The sequence below is a fragment of the Tribolium madens genome, unplaced genomic scaffold (assembly GCF_015345945.1).
Source record: "Tribolium madens isolate multiple individuals breed KSU strain unplaced genomic scaffold, Tmad_KSU_1.1 Scaffold_11;HRSCAF=98;Tcas5.2_LG3b, whole genome shotgun sequence".
Taxonomy (NCBI): domain Eukaryota; kingdom Metazoa; phylum Arthropoda; class Insecta; order Coleoptera; family Tenebrionidae; genus Tribolium; species Tribolium madens.
Genome location: NW_025400975.1, coordinates 3,933,553 through 3,951,052, shown reverse-complemented (window position 1 = coordinate 3,951,052; position 17,500 = coordinate 3,933,553). Strand labels below are relative to the sequence as shown.

General features: G+C 32.5%; 3 protein-coding genes across 3 annotated transcripts in view; 1 reads left to right on the top strand and 2 right to left on the bottom strand.

Moving 5' to 3' along the window:
- LOC123006355 (F-actin-monooxygenase Mical) overlaps positions 1-17,500 on the top strand; it is a 53,114-nt gene that overhangs the window by 5,169 nt on the left and 30,445 nt on the right. The window contains exons 3-6 of the mRNA XM_044400782.1: positions 12,959-13,291; positions 13,346-13,418; positions 13,471-13,714; positions 16,668-17,284. Of these exons, the coding sequence (XP_044256717.1) occupies positions 12,993-13,291; positions 13,346-13,418; positions 13,471-13,714; positions 16,668-17,284 (1,233 nt within the window). The 5' untranslated portion in view covers positions 12,959-12,992. The remainder of the gene's footprint in view (positions 1-12,958; positions 13,292-13,345; positions 13,419-13,470; positions 13,715-16,667; positions 17,285-17,500) is intronic.
- Positions 4,537-5,489, bottom strand: LOC123006725. The gene is made up of 2 exons (XM_044401431.1): positions 4,884-5,489; positions 4,537-4,837 (listed from the first exon to the last, which is right to left on the bottom strand). The coding sequence occupies exons 1-2, from the start codon at positions 5,163-5,165 to the stop codon at positions 4,589-4,591; spliced, it is 531 nt and encodes a 176-aa protein (XP_044257366.1). The 5' UTR covers positions 5,166-5,489; the 3' UTR covers positions 4,537-4,588.
- LOC123006732 lies at positions 6,097-6,757 on the bottom strand. The gene is made up of 2 exons (XM_044401445.1): positions 6,429-6,757; positions 6,097-6,380 (listed from the first exon to the last, which is right to left on the bottom strand). The coding sequence occupies exons 1-2, from the start codon at positions 6,699-6,701 to the stop codon at positions 6,132-6,134; spliced, it is 522 nt and encodes a 173-aa protein (XP_044257380.1). The 5' UTR covers positions 6,702-6,757; the 3' UTR covers positions 6,097-6,131.

Here is a 17,500-nt window from a genome sequence, read left to right as displayed (position 1 = left end):
TACGATATTGCCAATTTTCGCGCTATGTAATTGTGCGTTATGATCTAGTTTCGTATATGGTCGTAGGAAAAGGTACAAAAATTTTGTCAATAAAAGCCACAAATAACATTAAACAGAGTTACAATTAAGGATACAGCTATCTTGTTTCCTCTTCTAATAGCCTGTTTCAAAAAAAGTTGGAAAATTATTTTTACAACAGATATAAATAGAGTCAAAGTCCAAAATTTAAACTCTTTTAACTTTTTATAGATAGAATTTTTTAACTTTTTTTCTATGTTCCTGGTATCTTACTTTTTTTTTCTCTGGGGCGCGAGTTCTGGCGCACCCTGTATGTTGTTTTTTCAGTTTTGTGAATTTTTTAAATTGTTTTAAGAGGAATTAAAATAAATGTAATTTCGTATGCCATAAAAATAAAATAAATAACAAAATAATTAGATTTTTTTGATGGTAGTAACAAAATAGAATGTCAAGGAGATTTTGTGTTAGCTTGCAGTCTGTAGTAGTTTGGGGTCTTCACAAACATATCAATTGACTTTTTATTTTATTTTTGACTAAGCGTTTTTTACAATTTTTGATATTATGACTAAAAGAATTTAAAAAATTGGTAAAAATAAATTACCTGTCTACAATCTATGTCAACAGGTGCAATAGAATCTTTAGAAAAATTAATTTCTATTTTTTTAATTAGTGAATGCAATGAATTAAAAAAATAGGAAAGAAGAAAAGGATTTTAAAATTTAAAGTCAAAAATTTGGCTAAATTGATTGATATTTCTGATTCAAATCTCTCGTGTGATATCGGTTTTTACTTATTAAAATCCACCCCCAGTGACCTCGCTACCGCTATCAAAACGTTAATTGAGGATGAAATTTCGCCCGGAAATGGTCGACACGCAGCAATAATCTCGGAACGCAAGTTATGCGGAAAAATAATTCAAATACACGACATTTAACTAATTAATTCGTAATTAATTACCACGTCTAGTTTTTTTCTTCTTTATTTTCTCTATCATATCGTCTTCGTCCGGTCGACAACCGCCAAAGAGCGTTTTTCTACCGATAAGATAAGAAAACTTTCATAATAACACCGTCAGTGTTAATCGGTCGAGTTTTCTCTTTCCGTATCATTTTTCTCCTCGTCGAAATCACCAAACCAGAAAAGGTAAAAACGAGAAACTCGCATTGCGTTCCACACCGCTGATTGTAATCCTAACGGAACGATCTGTCACGGCTTGTAATGGAAAATAAACAGGGAAATTGTCATCTTGGTGGCCTTGTTGAAAGAAAAATTGCAGAGTCACTAACCTGGAAAAATTGAGACTTTGCCAAAGATAAAAATACGAAGGAAAAAAAAACACACTCTCAAGTGATGCAATTGCCAAAAAATCGACACCTAGTCATTTCAATAGGGGTCAAATCCAAAGTATCCAGTGGCGGATTATCTTATCTCGAGTAACAGATAGTTATAATTCGATGAATTGAAACGTATCTTTGTTACATGTTTCAGTTTACATTTTCTTTTCACACATGTGATTGTGTATCATTTTTTCAGTAAATGTTTGTTTATGTGATTGGGTAAATATTGTGTGTTTGTGTTCATTTTATTGGTCTGTTTTTAATAACGGTTGCGATTCATATTGAAAACTATAATCTTGCTCTTTATGGAAACGTTAATGAAGATATTTATCTGGTTTGCGTCTGAGAGATTGATCTAAATGGGACTGAAACGAGTAGGATTTGCGTTGACAGGTTGATGGTTTTCAATTTGCATATAGATTATTGAGTGTGTTGGAGGTTTGAGAAGGGTAAGAAACAGTACAGGAAGTTTATTTAATAGCAAGAGAAAAATTAAAATAAGTGCTTCAAGCTTGAAATCCGCTAATTAAATGCAGCGATGTACGTGAAATTAATGTTTAATTATTTTTGATAAATGTAAGTTAGATTTTTATATCGTCTAATTATGAGAGTTGAGAGTATTTTTTTAAATTTTTACTTTGCTTATAAGTTGCCGGGAGTATTGGTGGATGTCAAAGATTATGACGTATTTGCGTTTTTGACATTCGATGGGCTCATAACCTTGGTAATTTTTCATACATTACTTCCCTACCAAGGGATGTAATGATATATTTCCCGACCTCTAAAAGAAATCGCCATATTACTATAGTGATTGTGAATAATAGTAGATTACATACCGAGGTGGGAGGTGCTTTAGTTAAGTATTACTAAGGCGCGAAATGAAGCAACGACCACTAAGATTTGTATACTTTTTCACTCACAATCATTCTCTTTAGAGATCAGAAAGCCAATGAAGAATTTATCAAAAACTTTTAGACATGACAGTTTAGGTTGAGAAGTAGCCATTTTCCAACCTGAACTGTCATATTATACCAGGTGAATAAAAAGTATGGAACCAAGCTTTTTTTTTGTCGGAAAGTAACAACTTTACGAAAAAAATAATTATGTAGTGTAAAGTACAATTACATTTTTCGAAATTTCTTTTAGTTTTCGAGTTTTGGAAAAAAAATTTTTTAATGGCAACCCACCATGATAATTTTTTTAATGAAAGATTATGATCTAAATATGATCTCTAATTAAATAAAATTGTTTTTTAGTCAGTACTTTTTTTAAATAAATTATTAAAGTTGCGTTCTGAGCTCTCCGAACTTAACCGAAGTGGTCCTTTCATGCATTTGATCATGAGAGAGCCTTGATTTTTATGCAGATACTTTGGGGTGGTTTCGAATAGACTAAAAATAGAAGAAAATGGATTTTTGATCTATTCGGAACAACCCCAAAGCACTTGCACAAAAACTGGGTTCTCCAAGGACCAAATGCATGAAATGACCCCTTCGGTGATGAGCTCGGAACGCAACTTTACCAATTTATTGAAAAAAAGTACTGGCTAAAAAACAATTTTATTTAATTAGAGGTTATTTTTAGATCATAATCTCTAATTAAAAAAATTATCATGGTGGGTTGCCATTAAAAAAATATTTTTTTTAAATGGCAACCCACTTAAAAAGAAAGAAATTTCGAAAAATGTTATTCTTGACAAATGGTCACATTTTAATTGTACTTTACGCTGCACTAATTATTTTTTTCGTAAAGTGGCTGGTTTACGAAAAAAACGCTTGGTTCCATACTTATTATTCACCTGGTATATCAACTGATAAGGAAGTGGCCACTTCCCAACCTGATCTTCATATATTTTATATTAAATGTAGTTGAAATGTTTACTTTCCACCTGCAAGGTAATTTGATTACTACGTGATTGTGATTAAAAATGATTACAAACTCATTTTAAAGTTTACAAAATTTTTATTTCGTTTGTACTAATTTATCATAAACTAAATAAACAGTTACTCATTTTTAGATAATTGAAGATAAAACGATTATAGAGTGCACTAAATGTTGAAACTTTTTATCTTCGTTTTTTTTTGTAATGTCAAATTCAATAAAAATACTTCATTTTTAATCAAAATTTTTAAATTTAAATTTTAATGGTTTTTGTTCACCCCATCTGAGGAACACATTTTTCTTAGCTTCATGAAGTGTAGTTTTTAAGTTTGGTACAGTAGTCTTGAAACAGTAGCTCTGTAAGTTACTCAGAAAGAAAATAAATAAATAAATAAATTAATTAATTAATTAATGGTCCTTCAATTCCAACAGTTTTAGAAAGTGAAAAAATGAGCTTGACAAATACAAAAAAACAACAAAAAATGTGGAATAGAATATTAGAAGCAACAAAAATTCAAAAAAAAAACAGACATGAACTTTCCAAACCAAAAAATAACCAAATTTTTGCTTGTTTATTTCCGTTTATAAGATTGTATCTATCCATGTCAAAAACAGATGCTAATTAATACCAACTCGTGGCGTTTATTTTATAAATTCCCCTTATTAGTCCAATTAGAAGTAACATTTATTTAATGAATTTGGCTTGTTTCACCGCTCAAGCAGACTCTGTAGTTAACCATCGACAACAAGCCTTACAATCGTGGGAATTATTAAACAATTCACCAACCCAATTATTCATCACCGTGAAGTTAATTTTCATCAAAACTCAATCTACCTTAACCAAATTAAAAAAAAAATAATCATTCACCATAATTGAATTTCAAACTTTGCAAAAAAACAATTATCTATTAACCATAATTGGCAGTTGTGATGATCGTCGGTAAATTGATTAGAAATCCGATAAATATTTCGTGAAAGGAAAAAAAAATCAGTGACACGTTTTTTTCTCTTCGATAGCCACGCTAATTAGCGTCGTAATGCATCCGACCATTTACGAAATTAATTAATATCACTGGGTTGCGAGCCGCTCGAAATACTCCAAAGAGATGAGATCGTCTAACATTTCAAAAATAATCGCAACAAAACGGGAAAGGAGCAAAACGAGGCCGTGGCTGCAGCTTGCACCACCTCGATTGGAGGTATGCCAAGCTGTGCTTTTTTAGGAAATGGCAATGTCTATCAACACCTGCTGTGATCTACCAAACCGGAAAAGGAGCCGCAGTTCCGGAATAAAAATTAGTAAAACCAGAAGCGTTTCTTTATTGTGATGTTTTAAATTGATAATTACACTATTAGTGTCCATAAATAACAACCAAATACTTAAATCCTCTTCCCCACCCTGACGTAAGTCGTATTTTCACAAATTTTTTCCCCACACCTCCTGCCACAACCTCAGCTTTCGAATCCAAACCATCGTAGAATTGATTAAAAGCCCTCACTGCGGAAATCGTCTCATGTCGTCCATAACTCCCCGGAAGATCGTGAGGATATTGAACGAATTTTTCACCCATTGACCACCAATTTCTCGGTTTCATATACACCTGTATGAATTTTCGAAATTTGAATTAAGAGAAATTCACCACTCACTTGTCTAAATAGGCGATGGTCCATGGGACTGATCTTCCCAACGATCAAATCTCCATTTGAGTTTGTCCCATTTAAAGTATCCTCACCCGTTTTATTCAAACGAGGATTATTCCAGCCGGTGTGATTGGTGTTTTCTGTTCGGTTGAGGGTTGCATTGTGGGCGATTTGAACTGTTGAGACGTTGAGGGCTGGAATGAGGATTTGGGCTGGGATATAATGAAGTTGAGAGTTTGCAAAGAACAATAATGTCGATAGAAATAATGCACATAGGAGCACTTTCATGGTTCGGTGATTGAAAGTGGTGAGAAAACTCACGAGGTTTTTATATAAAGGTGATTGGGTCAGAGATAAGAAAAACAAATTTGGTTTTTTGACGTGCTTTTATTTAGTGTTGTGGGTTTTCTTCGACGGAAAAATTTCGACAAAACAGAGTTTTATTTTTATTTTCAGGTGGATTAGTTTGTAAATGTAGAGGAATTTCTAAGTTTTTCAAAAACGGATCTTTTTGTTTTTAAAAAGTAATAAAAAAACAAATGAATTGACAATATTTTAAAAATACTTTTGTATGAAGTCAGATTTTTAAAAGTCTTTGAATATTATTTTTAGGTATCTTCTATAATTTGTTGTTTTTTATTCTTTTTTTGGCACACTATACATATACAGGGAGAATATAAAATATGGAACCAATCGTTTTTTTTAATCATTTGCTCTAGAAAATAATAATTAATATAAATTAAAGTAATACCTTTTGAGAATGAAACTTTGTTTGTTTTGTTTTTGAGTTTTGCGATTTTTTTTGTCAAAACGGCAACTTTTGTAAAAAGAAATGTGATTAAAATTGGCTATAAAGTAGATAATTGTAATTCTTAGATTATAATAACCTTTTTTTAAAAAATATTTTTTTTAGCAGAACTCAAAAACACGAAAATTTCGAAAAATTTATTTTTGATAAAACGTCACATTTTTATGGTACTTTATCATTCATCAATTAGTTTTTCAAAAAAATTAATAGTTTAAACGTTTGGTTCCATACTTTTTATTCACCTGGTATTTTTTCCCCATGTTAAAATCACGTTTTTTAGATTGAGCTGTTTTCATCATTGTTATGTACCCAGTGATTCACTGAATTGCGACGTAAAATTTATTATTTAAAACTGTAATTTACGTGTTTTTCATCAAAATTAAACTTTTTAACGTAAAAACAAGTAATAAATTCCCTTCACCATCATTTATTTTAAATATTACACATTAGTGTCCGAAAATATGGACTAAATACCTGAAACCTTTGTTTCGACGGGAAGACAATTTAATTTTGACAAATTTAGAACCGACTCCACCTGACAAAATTTCCGCTTTCGAATCTAAACCATTGTTGAATTGGTTATAAATTCTGATTGAACTTATCGTCTCGTGACTGTTATAACCGTATTTTCCATCTTTGGGATATTCGATGATTTTTTCTCGGCTGGACCACAAACGACTCGGTTTGTAATATGCCTGAAAATTAGGGAAATTATTATTTTTTGGGGGCCGTTTTGCAATCACCTGATTAAATAGTAGCCTATCCAAATTTCCGATGTTTCCAATTATTACGTCACCTCTGGGAGTTGTGTAATTCCACACGTTAGGGGCCGTCTTATTAAGCGCCGGTGGTTTCCAATGCGTGTTGTTAAGGGCCGGTGGGTTCCAATGGGTGTGGTTAAGGGCCGGACGCGAAATATTGTATACCGGTATGAGGACATTAGCCGGCACAAATAACTGTGATTGTGAATTTACAAAAAGGGCCGTTAGGGCCACTATAGAGAAGAAAATCTTCATTTTGCACTGTTGTTTATTTCACATTTAAGAAAAATCTTACAGTTTCTATTACTTTATATCGTGTGATAAGGAAAACAAATTTGTTTTGTGAATACGTCAAAAGCAAGATCTGCTGTTTAGATTCTTAGTCATTCTTTTATAAAACTGAAAATTTTCCTCAATTTTGTGTTTGTTTTGCTGTTTTCACGTAATGTTGGTATCGATAGTGAAACAATAAAGTGACCGAGTTTGATCGTAATTTAAGACGGCAGCCCGATTACCTACTTAAAGGATGCCAAGACTCGAGAGAAATCTCATCGGTTCGGTTTTTTCTTCTTTCACTGTCGGGAAAATTGCAATTTTCTTCGCGGTGAGAGTCATGCTGTGACCTATGGGTTGGAATGTGTGAAAATAATTTTTTTTTAGACATTTCTCATGCGCTAAAGACATACGTTGTCAATGACTAAGTAAATGCGAATAGTTAAACATTTAAAAATTGATACTACACTCATTAAGAAAACTCATGTTATTTTTATTGTTGTTTTTCAAACGTAACTTCACATCTAGATATAACTATTGACAACATACAGGGGGCGCCAGAAGTCGCGCCCCAAAGAAAAATGCCATGTAAAGTAAGATACCAGGAACATGGGAAAAATGTTAAAAAAATTCTACCTTTAAAAATTTCGAAGTTATGAGAGTTTAAATTTCGCACATTGCACATCTATTGGAAAAATAGTTTTCTAGTTTTTTTTTTGCTTCAGGCGATTAGAACTCTGTTATGTGATTTTGTGTTTTATTGGATAATTTTTTATACCTTTACTAAATAATTATAAAAAAACATATAGGTACAAGATCATCAGTATCATTAAATAGACATACAAAAGAATGTCAAATATCAAAAAATAAATGTCAACATGTCACAAAATGTCACCCTGTATATTTTGGAACCTTTACTAACTTTATGTTTGATGCTACTGAATTGTGAAAATAAAAAACGAATTTTCAAAATAAACACAACGTAAAGGACTGTTTTTGAGAGTCCTAATTTGTGATGATCGGTATTAAAATTAAATTTCGACACGTGTCAAAGACACCGACTGTGGAACGTTGCCAAGTGAAGTTTTTTTGGTGCATAATATGGACGATGATTTTTAGTATACCTACGCAGGAAAAACGTGCATTAAACCACACGTTATTGATTTTTAATTTATGAAACCTTATAAATGATTAATTTACAGTTTACAGTAGCTGTACTTTATTCTAGGTGGATTATCTTATTATCAGGTTGAGAATTAGGCCACGCCTTATCTTCATGAGTGTTTATTTAATTTTTTAACTGAATTCTAATTACATAAATATCATGAGCTAAAAATTTCTACATTTTGCTGTTTTGATTTTTTAACTATATTATAAATTTATAAAAAATTGTACAACGTGGCCCAGAAATGACAAGATGAGCAACTTGTGAAAATTATGATTTAAAAATAAATATTATAAAGTGATTGTGAATAAATTAGCACACAAACTTGGGTGGGAGTTTTCGAAGTAATAAAATAATATTTCCCCCCTCGATTGTAATATACTATAACCAAATTTGTAATGATAATTATAATTTCTACTCTTTGATTATGTGATTATTTCATATTTTTATACTTTGTATAATGCGAAACGTGTATTTATACATTTTTTAAGGTAAATAAACAAAAAAGGTTGTTTTTTTTTAATAATCTTCACAAAAATCCCATGTCAGTGCCCTGTCTATCGACGAGCCGCCCATGTTCAACCCCCTAAACGGAAGTTGAACTATTGAACCGAATTTCGCCTCCGCTCGTCTGCGAAATTCTGTCGAATCATCATAGGCGCCGAACCCATCCGGATTACGGGGGCAACGCACCGGAATCGATCGGAAACGCGATCCGGAAGAGTCAAGGTTACTGGAACAGTAGTAACAGTAAAGATGTCGGTGTTAACGGCCCACCCACCAGCTGGTATTGTACATCGAAGGAAATTTAATGGATTGTTTTCGTATATGTGACGAGATTTATAATCGAAAAAGGGAGGGAAAAGTGGGCGTTGATGGAAATGTTTCGCATTTTAAGATTACGGAGTTTGGGAACAGTTAATAGGCCTAGTTTTGCGGAGGAGGGATGTGTGGGACTTGATTGATGTGTTACGAATTACTTTGGTTTTTTTTAAGTTTTAATTAGAAGTTTTAACTGATTTGTGTTGCTTTTTTAGAGAATAAATCCAGTAATTTTACTTGGTGGGTATTTGGAATTGCTCTCTGGTGGACAATTTCAAAAGTATTCTAGTGCGAATTGTCGCGAAATTAAAAATTTTGAATTTTTAACTTTGAAAATACAGGGCAATTCAGATAAGATATGAGCTTGACGAACTGGCGATGCAACCCAAAAAACAAATTTCATTTACGTCTTGATCTAATTTTAATTAAGATTTGTATTTGCAATCCAAGTTATGTTATTATCTGACAGTGCTTTGACAAGCAATTTATGATTTATAAAAAAAACTGTTTGTCTACCTTTAATGTTTTATTCTTTTATACATTTTCTATTGGGTTTACACCGAAAAGACTTCTCTAATTTCTCTATCATTTCGCAAGAATGGCACTAATGATCGTTCTCTGCGCTGATGTCAGAGTGACATAAGATGATACATTGGATTCAACTTGCAAATCTTAATTTAAATAAATTTAAATTTGGATCAAAGGCGTAAATGAAATTTGTTTTTTGGGTTGCATCGCCAGATCGTCAGGCTCATTATCTTATCTGAATTGATCTGTACATACTAGTTTTTTATTTTTATCTCAATTTGTTGCCTCATGTTTTACTAAATTTTTGAACAATTTTTGCAATAATTTTGCTATTTTGGGTTATCTTGATACCCTACTGACAACGAATAAAGTAATAACTAATAAGTTTATATAACTGGAACACCCCAGTGAGTTGAAAAAGTCCATTAGTGACCTTTAAATGGTAAAATAAAAAAAAAGGACATTGATAGATACTAATCTAGTCCATCGCCTAAAATTATTTTCAACTATACAGCGTACCTCAAAAATAAGTGACAATACAAAGTTGTGTTTTTTTTTTATGTGAAACACCATATGTTTCTTAGCGTTTTTGGATGTAGATTTTTATGACAATGTTTTTAAGCAAAACCTTATTGGTCGATTTTGTTTAGTTTTAAAAATAAGACGTTTTTTTTTGACAAAAACATGCACTTTTTAAAAATTTATTACACAAAAACTAGGACATCTAGAAATATTTTTTTTACTACCGCAAAGAAGAAGGTACAAGCTATAAGGTTGTAACATTTTTTTAATGTTTTGCATTTGCAAAGATAAAAAAAAAAATGAAGGCGTGTGTTAAAAGTTTAATAACTTTTAATGGAACACCCTATTTATTGTTTTTGCATTTAAAAGATTATTAAATTGTTTTTCTAAAATTATTTATTTTTAAGTGTTTATAATCAATAACTAGAGAGATATTTAACGTTAAACATTAAAAAAAATAATTACTATTGTTTCAGTGGCAAAAAGTGCACAGTTGCACAAGAGATGGAAGAAATATCACTTAATAATCACATTTGTGCTAAACTGAATCCATTATTCTTTATTTTTACAATAAGATAATTCGAATTTCAGTATTTATAACGACTTTTATAATCTCTGGATAAATCAACGAATAAGTGATCCATGGTGGAATTGCTATGGTTGCCATAATATCAACAATGTTCAGATATTGATAGGCAAATGTAGACATTAAATGTTTGTTTTTTTAGATATACAGTTTATCAATCTATTAGATGTAAAAATAAAAAAAGGGTGTTCCATTCAAATTTTTGAAGTTATTTAACTTTTAACAAACTTCTTAATTTATTAATGTCCACAAATGCAAAACACTAAAAAATTACTACAGCTTTAAATTCTGTACTTTCTTCTTTGCAAAAGTAAGAAAAAATTGGTTAAAAGTTAATTTGTTAAAAGTGACATGCACTTTTAACAAATTTTTTTAATTTTTTCTTCAAAAAACGACTTATTTCTAAAACTAAGCTAAGTCGACTAATAAAAGTTTAGTGTAACAACATTGTTTTATGGCAAAGAAATGCAAAGAAACATACGGTGTTTCATTTAAAAAAACATAAGTTTGTATCATAACTTATTTTTGGAACATGCTCTATGTTGAAAATAATTTTAGGTGATGCACTAAATTAGTTTCTATCAATGCCCTATACAATTTTTTTAAATTTTACCATTTAAAGGTCACTAATGGATTTTGTCAACTTTCTTGGACACCTGTGTATGTACCTATAGAATAAAGAAAATATAAGAAATTTCATTAAGTGAGAAAAAAATAGGTTTTTCTATACAAATTGTTTATTTTGTTGCAGTTTTTGATAGCCCCAAATAAGGTACAAAGAGAATTATCACCGATAAGATCACTATTGTGATAAAAATAATATAAAACCGTTTGTTGCGACTAAACATTTGATTAATTTACTCTCATTTCGTATAAAATCAGTGTGTTGTCGGTTTATTGGCACTAGTTACTAAATTGGTGAGTTATTTATATCTCATCGTTTGTAATCGATACACTTTGAAAAAGAAATTGTGTTTGTCAAAGCGATACGAATGAATCAATTCGAACCGTGAGTTTTCCTCAATTAGATCGTTCTAGTTTTCATTTTTACTCGATAAAACAACAAACGGTTTCACATCGCCGATGGGTAGGTCAGTTTCTTACCGATTCGATCAGAAAACGTGACGTAAATCTAGGCAAATAACGAAATTGATCGGGGTTTGAGGTCGGAACTTGTGATTTTTAGTGCGTGATTGGAAAATGTTATCAAAAGTGCACTGTTAATTTTTTACTTGACGAAGTTTGTGTGACCTTTAGAAATGTAAAGAACTCAAATAAATAATTGAATTTTACGATTTTTGAGAGCTTTAAGGCGTAATGTTGGGTAAATCTATAATTTTTGAATTATTTTTGTTGTTGCATAAGTACACTGGCCGCTAAAATTAACCGGACAACTAAAACTAAAATTTTGCGATTTTTCACATTGCAATACTTTGTTTATTTTTGTCAGTTTTCGACAAATTTTAGTTCGGCTTAAAAAACGAAGTTTGCAGAACATTGTAATTTAATTCAATAACATTTCTAGTTTTGTGTTTTTAAATATTATACCTAAAAGAGCACTGTTTTTTACTTTTTTTATACTAAGCTGTAGTGTGCAACAGAGACAAAATTAAGTTTTTACTTATTTCAGATTATTGCCCGTTCTTTTCTGAATGAGGACCAATTTGTTTCAAAATTTTATCTTCTAGTGCCCCAGAGATACAAAGTGGAAAAAACGTTGCTTTTCTAATGTTACTAAATATTCGTTCAGAAAGTAGGCCACATAAAAAGGTAGTTAAACCGAAAGTTATTGCCTATGTCACCAAAATACATAATTACGTCTTAAAACACAAAAAATCTGAAAAACTTGGAACTTCAAAGGATTACAACAAGAAAAACCGTTAATTATTGGAAGCTTCCATTTCGCCTATTTTGACGTTTTGACACATTTTAATATGAACATTTATTAAAATTGGAAATGAAATGCTTTTTTTGAAGGTTTATATCTCTCATGTCTCAAGAATTAAAATCATGGAAAATGTGGTACATAATTCAGAAAAGAATTCAGAAAACAGTGCCTTCGTCTTTTGAGTATCACATTTAGAAAACAAAACTAAAAATGTTATTAAATTAGATTACAATGATCTACAAAGTTTTTTCTTTAAGCCAAATAAAAATTCGTCGAAATCCGACAAAGAATAACAAAAATTTTAGTTGTCCGGTTAATTTTGACGGCCAGTGTAGTTTGTGTTTTTTTTATTTTGTGTTTTTGTTAACTTCAAACTAGCCCAAGTTCTAGGTTGTTGAGGAAACAGTGAAAAAACACTTATTATTTGATTTTCTTGATTGATTCTCAAAGTCTGATCATTCTGATAACATTTAAATATCAACTTGGGATTGATTGATGATGAATCACCATTGCCTAATCCGGATCGATATTCCTTATCAATTACATGTATTTACAACAATAGAATCAACTTGTATGCATTTCGACTCCTTCCTCGCGCCCATAACAGGTCACATAATTAAGTGATTCCATGTCGAAACATTAAAATTCTTTCTCACAAATCATCCAACTTGTCTCGCATACAAATCGCATTTGTTCCACTTAATTACCCTCTTTTTTATTTGTTACAGATGTATTTCGAACATTTGAAGACTTAGCTTCGACATGGACCACCACAACCAACCTCCTCCTCCACGGGGAGGTCCCCAAGTCACCGCCAAAGACGTCGCTCAAGCCAACGAATACTTTGACCACTTTCTCAACGCGACAAGTTTGAGGAACATTCTCGGTTACTATCGCAGCATTTGCGACCTTCTCAACCTCAAACCGAACCTTTTTCCTCTATTTTACCCGAAATTGAGGGGCTATTTGAAGCATTGGAGGGCGAATGCTTTGTGGAAGAAATTCGATGCGAGGGCGGCACATAAATGTTACGGAAAAGGGAAGTTGTGTTCAAATAGCAGGTAACTATACCATCGACTTTTTTTTACAAAGTTACATTTTTTTTTTTTTGTAAGGGTTTTGATTATTGGGGCCGGTCCTTGTGGGTTACGAACAGCTATCGAAGCGCAATTATTGGGTGCAAAAGTGGTGAGTATTATCGCGACAAGATGTTTCGTGTGTTTTAATCGGACATCTTCAGGTGGTTATAGAAAAAAGGGATCGTTTATCACGAAATAATGTTCTTCACTTGTGGCCTTTCGTAATTGAGGATTTGAGAGCGTTGGGTGCTAAAAAATTCTTCGGGAAGTTTTGTGCAGGTGCCATTGATCATATTAGTATTAGGCAGTTGCAGTGTATACTCTTGAAGGTGGTGTTGTTACTGGGTGTTGAAGTTCACACCGAAGTGAGTTTCGAGAGGTTGGTGGAGCCGGATCCAGTGTCAAGTAAGTGTTGTTGATGATTTTTTAAAGTGAAACTTTTATTCCATCGCTTTAAAATTTTTCGTCCATCTATCGCATGTCGCATCACAACCGGCCGCGGAGAAGGGGTAAAGTAAAATGCGCTTGGCAGAGCAGCCAAGGCCAATATGGCGGCGCCCATGGCTCGCATCAGCTGACCGTGTAGCATTTATATTCTTACTCATTCGGGCAAGTGCTCCGCGGTATTTGTGTGTTTTGAACAGCGTATTGATGTATTGGTGTGTATTGATCCGAAAAAAAGTTTCGCTTGCATCGTGGTTTCTTTAATAGCCCAGTCAAATTAGACAAAAATAGGGCGATCGGTGGAAAAAAATCGTAGAGTTCGATTTTTTTTAAACGCTTTCTTTATTCTTGGGTACATATATATCAAAAGTCCCCGAAGGTGGTGGGCGAGATCGAGGAGGGGGAGGGGGCTAAAGATGTCTTTTTTTGTTTTTTTGCTTATATCTCGGAAACTATTACTCCTAACGGTTTTTGCCTGCTTTTCAAAATTAAAGCCTACAAAATTTCCTACAAAAATGGTCCTTTGCATTTTTGTTGTAGGATTAAACGTAAAGCTGACAAAAAACATCACTTAAAAAAATGTGCTTTATCCGCATTTAAAACAGAATTAATCCTGTGATTTGAAAAAACTGAAAGCAAATTGAATTTATTGGGTGCAACACTTCATTAGAGAGATTATAAAGTCTTTCCAGTCGTCCTCATATGCTGCATCTTCGTCTTCAACTTAAACATTGAAAACCGAATTACAGTCTTGTTCAGTACAATATTAATAAATGCCGGAAGGGGCATCGGTTACGCGCAGAAAAGAAATCCCTACTTCTAATTAAATAAAATTGTTGAATTTTTTCACACTTACCTGTGTGTTAGTAAGGTATATTCTCTAATTTTTTGGTAATTTTTCATTTACAAACAAAGCAAAAAAAAAAGTAATTTTGTCGCAAAACGTTTAATTCTAATTTTTATACTGACCTACGCATATTCACTTCCTACAATTGTTTACAAAATCAGAGAAAAAAAAATACCAATTAGATTTTGAATTAAACGCAATTTCCCATCTTAACTTTGAAAATCATTTTTATTTATGACCTGCTACTTGTGCCATCGTAAATTTAGGTGACAATGGGGAACTGCAATTGGGGTAAGATTCCAAGGTTTACAACAAAAAGACCCTTTAAAGCGGTCGGCTACCAGTAAATAATTCTTTTGTTGGCAAATTATACCATTTTGTCATAAATCACGGGTCTGGTTTGTGTTTAAATAAAAAAAAGCGATTATTTGGCTAACCAAGTCAAAATTTGAAATTGTGATGTTAAAGTTTGATGCGCTGACAGGTACAGATTCATTTAGTGTAAAAACTTTATAGGTAAATTAACAGAAAGTATTCATAAAACACACAAAACTGTTACGGACTCATTTATTATCCAAAAAAATTAGAAAAATTCTCAAATTATACCCTAACAATAATTAGATAGGTATATGAAATATCGCCAGTTTTAATTAATTTGAAGTCGCGATTTATCAAGTGCGCGTAACCGATGCCCCACCCGGTAGATGAGTTAATATCGATGATTTGAATAAAGCTTATAGTAAATTGAATGTATTGGATCCAACAGTTCATTAGAAGGTGCTACGAGGGTCTATCAAGTCTTCCGAGTCATCTTTATATGCTGAACTAGCATTTGCTTGCGACTTTGTCCGCGTGTATTTCTGATATAAAATGGGAAAATGCCCGTTCACAGAACCATTCCATAGGCTTAGGTACTCTATAACGCTAGATAATTACCTATGTTATGTATAGGATTCAGTTATAATAGTCTCGTTCTTCGCATGGGCTATGTTTATAGATAAATATTAAATGTTGATTTTTATAAAGTGTCGTCTCGTGCACTTATGCACTCTCAAAATTCGAATTTTCATTTTTCTAATTTTGTTTTTAAGCGTTTAAACTCTATTTTATTTCATTAAAATTTGAAAAGTGCACTTCTACACTCTCTAAGGATCATATTTTCCAAATTTAATGTTTTTATATCCCTTTAAATGTGTACACCGTTTTATTCCCTTAAAAACTAATTTTCGAAAAATCTGATTTTAGTGTTCCTTTACACCTCTAAAGAATTTTATGTTTATATCTTTGTTTAAACATTTACACCCCATTTAACCCCCTTACAGATTGATTCTCTCTTTCATCCAAAATTTTTCTTTATATCTCCGTTTAAATGTTTACACCCAAGTCACCTTTCAGGCAGACCAGCTTAGTTGAGGAACACTCTACACATATAAATACTTACCATATACTAATGAAATGTGTTTCAAAGGATTTTTAATGCAATTTTATGTAGACTCTAAACTTTTGAAGCCTTCGGTTAGTCCTACGACAAAAATGAATAGGACCATTTTTGTAGGAAATTTTGATGCAGAAATAGACTTCTACAGAAAATTCTGCATGAATTACATAAACGATGAGTTTGTATTTATAGACCCTCGTGATTCCCCCTTCCTTTAATGAAGTATTGGACCCAGTAAATTCAATTTAATGTCAGTTTTTTTACAAGACTAATTCTGTTGTAAATGCAGATAAAGCACATTTTTTTAAATGATGTTTTTTGTCTGCTCTATAACTCGCTTAAGGTTAGTCCTACAACAAAAATTCAAAGGACCATTTTTGTAAGCTTTAATTTTGATAAGAAGATAAAAACCTATAGGAGTGATAATTTCAGAGATATAAGCAAAAAAACAAAAAAAAATCACCTTTAACCCCCTCTCCCTTCTCGAGCTCGCCCCCCACCTTCGGGGACCCAAGTGTAAATAAAGCGTTTAAAAAAAATTCCAACTCTAGGATTTTTTCCCACGGATTTGTCTAATTTGACTGAGCTATAAACCTTTAAATTTTTGTTTGAGTTTTATTTGTTTTTAGAAACGGGATGGAAGGCCGAATTCACCCCCTCCGACCACCCAGTGTCCCAATACGAATTCGACGTGGTGATCGGCGCCGACGGCAAACGCAATACCCTTCAAGGCTTCAAACGCAAGGAATTTCGCGGCAAACTGGCCATTGCCATAACGGCCAACTTCATCAACAAACGCACCGAAGCCGAAGCTCGCGTTGAAGAAATCAGCGGTGTGGCCTTCATTTTTAACCAGAAATTCTTCAAGGATTTATATGAAGCCACTGGAATTGATCTCGAAAATATCGTTTACTATAAAGACGATACGCATTATTTTGTCATGACGGCTAAGAAATCTAGTCTTATCGATAAGGGTGTCATCAAGCAGGATTTGATGGACACGGAACGTTTGCTTGCTACGGAAAATGTCAACAGGGAGGCGCTGATGGACTATGCACAAGAAGCTGCTAACTTCAGTACGAATTATCAAATGCCGGATTTGGAATTCGCGGTTAATCATTACGGGCAGCCGGATGTCGCCATGTTTGATTTTACATCTATGTATGCAGCCGAAAATGCCTCTAAAGTCGTCGAGAGGAATGGGTTTAGGCTGCTTATGATCCTAGTAGGCGATAGCTTGCTCGAGGTAAGCCGAAAAATAGTATATTATTCAACGAATGAGAGAGTTTGATATTTCCACGAAGATGTAGTTTATGATACGAGCTGCAGGCGAGTGGAAATGCCATTTCTTACGAGTTTAATACTTAATACTTTTTCTAATCTTGAATAATGACTAATATTTCATTTTACATTTTCTTTTTATTGTCAACATACATATTAACCTTCTTTTTCTTCACAATTT